This window comes from Nematolebias whitei, unplaced genomic scaffold (assembly GCF_014905685.2).
Source record: "Nematolebias whitei isolate Nwh7 unplaced genomic scaffold, NemWhi1 Nwh_scaf_958, whole genome shotgun sequence".
Classification (NCBI taxonomy): domain Eukaryota; kingdom Metazoa; phylum Chordata; class Actinopteri; order Cyprinodontiformes; family Rivulidae; genus Nematolebias; species Nematolebias whitei.
The window spans coordinates 642-9,412 of record NW_023619503.1 but is presented as its reverse complement, the minus strand read 5'-3'; the positions used below and the strand labels follow the sequence as shown (position 1 = coordinate 9,412).

At 36.9% G+C, this 8,771-nt stretch overlaps 1 protein-coding gene across 1 annotated transcript; it reads right to left on the bottom strand.

Annotated features, from left to right (window-relative positions):
* Window positions 1-2,296: 2,296 nt before the first annotated feature.
* LOC119429403 lies at window positions 2,297-7,871 on the bottom strand. The gene is made up of 10 exons (XM_037697038.1): window positions 7,839-7,871; window positions 6,810-6,937; window positions 5,701-6,111; window positions 5,521-5,606; window positions 5,279-5,407; window positions 5,098-5,153; window positions 4,592-4,830; window positions 4,332-4,479; window positions 3,966-4,075; window positions 2,297-2,608 (listed from the first exon to the last, which is right to left on the bottom strand). The coding sequence occupies exons 2-10, from the start codon at window positions 6,915-6,917 to the stop codon at window positions 2,297-2,299; spliced, it is 1,599 nt and encodes a 532-aa protein (XP_037552966.1). The 5' UTR covers window positions 6,918-6,937; window positions 7,839-7,871.
* Window positions 7,872-8,771: the final 900 nt, after the last annotated feature.

Genomic DNA, 8,771 nt, shown 5'->3' with positions numbered 1-8,771 from the left:
GATAATCACGTTCATCCTCTGAAAGAGGAGCTTTTTTGTCCCAGCGTGCACCTTCATGACGTGGTTTGTTAGTTTGAAAAGACTGCTTTTTCTCGCCTTTCTTAGGAGGGGGAGGCGATGCACGCCGTCCTTCCAATTCTAGCGAGTGGGGTTTAACCTTTACACCAGGAAACTCTTCTATGGGCGTCTTAGCATGAGAACATGCCTCAAACACATTCACAGCACACTGTTTAATCTCATTGATGGATTTTTCTTTGAAATTTGCCATCATTTGTACTGACAATTTAATGTCAGTGTGGATATTTTTGCTGAAAACAAATTTAAAACCTTCTTCTTCCTCCATTCCGGTTTCATTTCTGTAACCAAAATAAGCTTGGAAGATTCTTTTGTAATAAACCTTTGGATGTTCATGCTTGCCTTGCGTGACCTTGTCAGCAGCTGGGAAACCAGCAGGTCCCGTGCAGGGGTCGTACTCCCTGATCAAAGCTTCACACAGAAGGTTGTAATCCCTTCTCATGGCATCAGGTTGACGCTCGATGAAGGTGAACACCTCTCTGTCCGAAGCGAGCCTTATCAGACTGATTTTATCCTCAACCGTAGCATTAGGATAACCACTCAGTCTGAAATCAAGGTCTTTGAGATACGCTTTTGTTCCAGTTGAGCCCATTGGTCCAGGTACAAAGCGTTGTACATATTTTGAGAGTTTTTGAAGATCATCTATTGAAAGAGGAAGTTTCAATGCTCTCTCTTGCCTGTTTGGTAGTGGAAAACTGTTCAGGTCTGTCCCTACTACTTCAGGTAAGGGTGGAGGTGTGTCTCTACACACATGTGGAGGTAGCAGAATGGGATTAAGAGCAGGAGGTGCACCAAAATCCTTCTGAGGTGATTGTGGGTGACCTGGACTCTGACCTTTGTCGTCTTTGAGTTCCAGACTAGCTCGCCCCACGTCAGAAATCTTATTTGTTGCTGCGGCTACACTGGAAAAAAGGCCACTCCAAAAATAAGTAAAAAAAAATTAAAATAAGATTTTTATGTCTGAAATAAGCAAAAAAATCTGCCAATGGAACAAGTGAAAATTCTCTCGACAAGATTTCTAAAAATAAGACATTTTGTTCAAGTCAAACAAGATAAGCGGAATCTTGAAACTAGCTATAAAAATATAATTTTGAGCAATATTTAACTACAATTGAGCTATTTGTGTCTTATAATAAGATTCTGATGCTCAAAAGTAGTACAATGGAGAAAAGACTATTCCGAAAACAAGTTTAAAACAACTTAAAATTTGAATTTTGTTTTTGATTGAAATAAGCAAAAAGATCTGCCAACAAGTGAAAATTTTCTAAAAACGATTTCTAAAAATAAGACATTTTATCATTTTACAAGATAAACAATCTTAAACCTAGCTGCAAAAATCTCATTCTTAGCAATATCTTACTACAATTGTGGGCTTTGTCTTAAAGTAAGCGTGTGATGCTTCAAATTAATTTACATCCCTAAAACTTTTCTACAGATGTTTCAAAGCCTACCTAAAATAAGATTAGAAATTGTATTTTAAGAAAACTTATATAAGAAATCCTGACAACGCAACATTATTTTCTCCAACCCGTCATCAAATTTAACCAACAAACATAATAACATACATGTCTTGTCAAAACATTCAAACATTTTCTATAATGTCAAAAAATGAAATCCTTTAACTTCAACACATTTATTTTTGGTTTCAGCAGCAATGCAACATCCCAATTAGTTAACACTTGATTATATTTAAAAAAAAATAATATAAAACACCCTCAACAAAATAAAAACAATTTTTGCTATGAAAAATGAAGAGTATACTGTTGGGCACCATGAAAAATGAGGGAGCCACTACAACTTCAATGTTTAAACATAAAATGTTTCAATGCAACAACTGACACTGCTACTCCCAATAACAATTGTAGTTAACTTTTGAATATATATTTGTAAACATAAAACATCCTCAACAAAATAAATAAATAAATAAGTAAAAAAAAAAAAAAACTACTACGAAAAATGAGGAGCTTAGTACTGTAGTGGAGAAAAATGAGGGAGCCATTCACAGTTACAACTTAAAATGTATAAACATAAAATGTTCAAATTTAAACTTTCAAAATGTTCAAAGAATTGCATTGTTGCAACATAAAATGAAGTAGAGTCATGTTGTCCAATATTTTTCATGCACTCATAATGCTATTTCAGCAACATTTAATGGGTAAACAACCAAAATTCTGAACATGAACTGTTACGCCAGTCAAATAACTAGCTTACTGCATGGCCACTACTGGTCAATAAAAGTTTTCCATTCGGCCATGCTCTTTTTGTAGGATGATGTTAGATCTCTCTCATGGATTTGGTCCAAAAGGACCTCTGTCTGTATGACTGACAGCAGAGTGGCCACACACTTTGGGTAAGTAAGATGCAGGGCATAATAGTATGCCATCAGGTATAAAGCCCCCTCATCAACCTTGTCTTTCGGAAATGTTGTGATGGGCACGTCTCCTACCGCGAGCAGGCAGTTGGATGAACACACAATCAGAATTGGACAGGAGAGAGGGCGCTTCTTCAAATAGGCATCAGGGTCTTCATTTTCCTTAAAAAAAAAAAAGAAAAAGAAACAGACCTTCTGTCAGTAAGACATACAGGATCACTTGGTTATTTAAGAACCTGAAGCAGAGAGTTGATACAAACCCAGTAAAATTTTGAAAGAGGTTGAAGGTACAACTCAAGTAGCTGTTTTTAAGGGATCCATGATTATAACAGAGTTTATTTGATAAACATATATTTTAACTGTGAAAGCAAGACTAAAAATACTGTAGAATGTTCAGTTTTTATAAGTTTTAAACTAAAAGTTTAAAAATATATTACACAGATGGGGCCATTTTATTTACACACAAAGCATCCTGGGTAAATGATGACGTGGATAGGTCCTTGGTGTGAGCGAGCTATATCCACTCTGAAGGTTAATCTTTGACAATATCAGATGATCGACTCTTTTAAATGAAACCAGAGAGCGTTGACAGTGAGGAGAAGGTAGAAATGACTCAGCCTGTAACTGAAAATACAGATGGAGGACAACAGAGCTGCTTCATGGAAGAAGAACCTCAGCTTGTTAGCTTATGTATTAGCTCAGCGCTACACATTCTCCTCTCGTCACTGAGGTCCTCCATCCACATGACAGACAGGGGAAAGCAAAAATGACTCAGCCTGAAAATATGGATGGAGGACCTCAGTTTAGCTTGTGTCGCGCTAGCGCTGAGCTAACCCATTTAAGGCAATATAGTGTCTGCGCTAGCACGAATGCTAACAGGCTGAGGTTCTTCTTCCATGAAGCAGCTCTGTTGGCCTCCATCTGTATTTTCAGTAAAAGGCTGGGTCATTTCTACCTTATCCTCACTGTCAACGCTCTCTGGTTTAATTTAAAAGAGTCGATCGTTACATATTGTCAAAGATTCAGGGTGAATAAAGCTCGCTCACACCGAGGACCTATCCATGTCATCATTTACCCAGAATGCTTTGTGTGTAAATAAAATGGCTCCATCCGTATTAAAATATATATTTTTTTAAATATAAAAACTAAACAGCGTACTGCATTTTTACAGTATGTATTTTACAGTTAAAATATATGTTTATCAAATAAAGTCTAATGTTACTCATCGATCCCTGTAACTATGCAAAATACATTTACTGCAGTCTACTTTCCCAAAAGAAAAATGAGTGTTACGCTAGCCTTGGTTGGTTTTTATTGAGGGGATAACACATGCTGCATAACACATTTAAACAGACACAAATAAGCACTAACATTTACCTAGTGAAAACTATATTTATAAAAACAACTGTTTTGGGTGTCTCTGAAGAGATAAAAAGGAAAAATTTAGGAAATCAGAGGCTCCTTATAGATTTTCTAATACTTAACTCAAAATTATCCAGGAACATTTCACACAGCTCACCTCAAGGACATGCACCAGAGCCTCACTTGCCTCGCGTACTCGTTTTGGAGGAGCAGACGCCGACGGAAACAGCGATGGCAGGACATGAAGGATCTCTAGAGCCTGTTCAGCTGTACAGGAAAAGATTGGGTACAATTGGGTAAAAAAAACAGCTTTACAATGCACACACGTTCAAATCTGATCAATTTATACGAAAACATTTAAGAAATGACTGCTTTCTATACTCATTTTAACCTTGTAAGACCTGTTTACACCCTTAGTCATCATAAAGCAAAAATAACATAAATAAAAAAATAGCTAAAAGTCCAAAACTCATGGACACAATTAAACCCTGATCACAGATAATACCAAAATGTAATTGCTTACCTTTGTCCACTCCCATTGGTAGTTTCAGCATTTTTTTCCATACACCAAAAAACTGCACCTTCTGGCAGAAGTCTTTCCATCGTCCCTTTAGTTCAGCTATGTAGCATGGGTTATCTTTGTTCAGAATGCGTTGAAGCTCATCCATGACCTATTCAATGTTCAATACACCAATTCAGATATTAGAATATTTATCTAGGAGAAGGAAATTGTCTAAACATTGCAAGTTATATCAAGCATTTAAGAATGCAAAGTATTCTTACATGTCCAATGTCCTTGAAACAAGGATATGCTTCTATGATTTTGTTGTGTCTGTCCTCCTCACGAAAACTATGTGAATCAATGAATGCTCTTCTGGCTTGAAATTCCAAATCCAGGAGATGAGACACATCCTGGTGGTTTGGATTCTTTTTTTTATACAACGATTGTAGGGTCCTGTAGTGCTTGGCCGAGATTGCTGGACTGTAGTTGTATGAGCTTTCAACATCTGTTGGCCTGTTAGCTGTAACACATAATGTGGCTCAATTTAACAACAGATTTTTGTCAATTAACGTAATATGACAACCTTTTTTTTAATTAATACAATCCATTTTGTGTAGTTAAATATTCGATAAATTATATTAAAGTCAAATTATTCAAATATGAACAACCCAAAATTGTAATTACTATTACAACACTAAAATACAGTAATGAGAATCTGGTCGTGCTATCATCGTTGCATTGAGGAACACAAGTACCACACCCCCAAAATAAAGTAGGACAAACTCACTCTTAGAACTGGACAGGAGAGGGAGAGCTTCTGGGGGCTTTGGGGTCTTGTTTTTCCTGAAACACATAAAGACATATTTCTGTTGGCATGATGAATCATAATGTTAATATTCAGATTGTGGAAGATAAACAAAACAAAATAAAAACAAGACAAAATAAATACAAAACTAAATTCAACAAACTCCTTGTCAGTAGTGCCTGAGTCGGTGCTGGTAGTCTCATCTGTAGACTGGTCCAGAATGATTGTTGAGTCGCTCGACATGGCTTCATCTGTATCATAGGGCTCATCAAGACGGCGTCTCTTTGAAGAGCTGCAAAGATGAGCCAATTAATCACTTCCAACAAATGCTGGCCAACATATGTTAAAGTCTACTAAAGCTAATGACATATTTATTATTGAGGAAATTAATTGTTGCAGCTTTACCTCTTTGATTGTCTCCCACTCTGAGATTTCTTTAGAGGGGACCTCACATTCTGCAATCTTTTGTTTAGTTGCGCAAACACAGTGACCTTAAGAACACATACATTTCATTTTTTAGATCCTCAATAAAAATGTGCAAAATAAAAAAAAACTTTGGTCATTAACTGGATGCATTTCACTTACCCATGAATTCTTCAGACCTTGGTCCTGTAGCATGGGGTAATACAGCACTATCCTTTTAGCCACTGCTGTGATTTCAGGTTTTGATGGGTATCTGTGTGATTCTGCATCTCCTTTTGCCCTCAAGATTGCAATCATACTGGTCATCGTGTTTCGGATGAGACGACATCTGAGTTCCTTTGACATTTCACAGTTGCGCTCTTCCCCTTTCTTCGACAATTCAAAGTACTGTTGTCTTACGTGCTCAAGCTCAGTGTCAGTGTGGAGTACATATTCTGGAAAGGTTAATTTCACAACCTTTTCAGGAGTTTCAAACTTGGGAAGACTGGACTTCATTGGAGTGGATGTCTGTTGCATAGGTGACCCATTATTGGAGGAACAGCTCACTAAAGTTGAATCTTCTTTACCAGAATCCTGTACAGAAACAAACAAACAAAAACAATGCAAAACAAAACATTGTGTTCTGATACTGTTACACTACATTGTCAGAAGTATTAGTCTGTGTACATTAACTTTACTGACAATCATGTTGTTAATACATAGGGTCCACTACTTTGAAAGTTGAAGTCGGGACTGTGTGCAGGTCAGTCAGGTTTGTCTCACCAAATTTTAGATACCTGCACCCAAGGAAGTGATTGTAACACATCCAAATTTACTGATATGGTGGTGTGACCCACTTGGAACTATTTTGTATCCCCAGAGTCAGAACCAAACATTAAGAAGCATCATTAAGTTCTTGCGCTCCACTAATCTGGAACAAACTCCAAAAGAACTTTAAATGCCGAAATGATGATTTTTTTTTATTCAGACAAAAAAAAAAAAGTTTCTTAGATTTGTCTTTCACTGTTCTATTTAAACGGAAAACAAAAACATCATTAACTGTAGTTATAGTCCAATGTTTCTTTACCTTCTGTTATTACACCACTGCAATTGACTTTTTTCCAATATTTTTTTTTCTTATGATTTGTTCATGTAAAGCACTGTAACTGACTTGTTACTGATATACAAAAACATTTGCAGTGCATAGTTTTGGCAATATACTACATCAACCCAAAGTGCCACAGCCAACTGAAATAGGTTGTTTTTTAAGTCTATGTCACAGAGAAACTGACCTCCTCTGATGCACCATGACAAGCAATCCAGATCGCTTTTCTTCTTAAAAAGTTCTCTGGTCCTGGGAAAAGGTCCCGCAAGTCTTCACGAGACAGGTTGCCCATCATTGCCTCACTGATGTTTGCAGCTGAGAATGTGTTTGAAAACAAAGATGAAACTTGACACATCCAGATTAAGAAGAAAAGACTAAACATAAACTTGGTTTTTCAGTTGTTAAGCTACATAGTTTGAGAAGAAGCTGTAGCAAAGGGCCTTTAGATGGAGGTCTGAGACTGTTTAAAGTAAAATTGCTAACAAACCAGATACAATAAAGAAACCTTAATACCATTAAACTATGCATTCAGCACACATTGCACACAGTACTAGCTTTTTCTTAATTGTACTAGCCACAACAAAGCATTTTTTAACATTAATATTGTTTTAAACCAGTAAAATTGTTTAGTTTATAAATTTTGAAAATTTAGAAGTTTCTTTGATATCTGAAATTTCATAGTTCAATCTAATTTAAATTAACATCTGCAGCTAACTGAACACATTTTTGTTGCTGTCTCAAAGTAGCTGTACGAATGGATGGGAGACATGCATTTAGAGACAAACCAGCAATAACAATTACATGTATTATTGATTTTTAAATTGTATTGTTATTCAGTTTTAATACAAATATAAAGTGGTATTGTTGGTATTAACTGAGATATGTATTAATGTTCACAGCAACAGCAACTCATAAAAGAGTAGTGTTCTCTCCATTGTATTATTGCAATATTTTTAATAATTTATAGCCAAATGTAGCGGAATTCAGTTTTTTTCTTTTGGCGCCGGTGGAGAATGTGCAGTGCAGGCCAATGTCCAGTTAGCATTAGCAACATAGCACTCCCCTACAGCAGCATTAAAATCTCTACCGCTTGCTCTCACACACACACACGCCACTAAAGACGTAAAAACTTTTATGTAATATTGGTATGATCATTACAACAACTTTTTTCCATGTCTCAGTCTACATTATAAACAACTTTGTATAAATACGTTACCTCTTAACGTCGACACAACCGCATCATCTAGCTCATCCCTGCTGTTAGCTAATTCCTAGCTAGCTTGCTCGCCCAGCTTCTTCTTTTATTTCGCGTCAGCTGCAACGTTGAGCAATAAAAACACGATTAAACATCGATAGGAATGTGTAATGCGCATTACAAAGACAGAAACTCTTTACAAATAATTTTATCGTACTTGAGATTTACGGTAATTTTGCTGGTGGGCGGGTGTCACCATAGTAACGGCTTTTTTGCGACAATCAACACAGTAGTACGACAGCACCTTTTCTGATCCTTTGACCAACGAAAATCTCTGATCCAACATGATTTGGCGCTGTTTTATTTGCTACGTATTTGTGGCGTTGTCTTTGAGACAACTTTTGAGTCACATTAACGTCATGCATAGTCGGAGTCCTGACTTTCGTGTGGTGTGTGGGATTGATGGCTGTCCAAGTGAGTACAGAGTGTATAACTCCTTTTACTATCACGTAAAGCGGACGCACACACACCATCTTCTCAACATTGAGGCAGACGAGGACGAATCAACTTTTGATGGAGTAAATGAAAGAACAGCCAAGAACGAACAAACAAGCACAACTCTACCCGGGGCTGCAGCGCATTCTGCAGTAACGTCAGCTAACAATGGCTCCAGCATCGTCGTCGGAACAGTAAGTAATTTATTGAGATCAGCTGGCTGCTCATAGCACATCAAGTACAGTTTGCTTCTTTCAGTGACAACAAACCAATGAGTTATGTTATGCCTTAATTACATTACTCATGGCAAATAATGTGAAGGTAGTTATCTGAACACAGGATGCATTAAGAGACTTTGTAATTACTTACCTTAGATGAAATGTGGATGAGAGCAGAAGAGGTAGAAACACTCACTGCAGTCCAGTCAGAGTAGTTTTCTGATCATCCAAATTTATGACT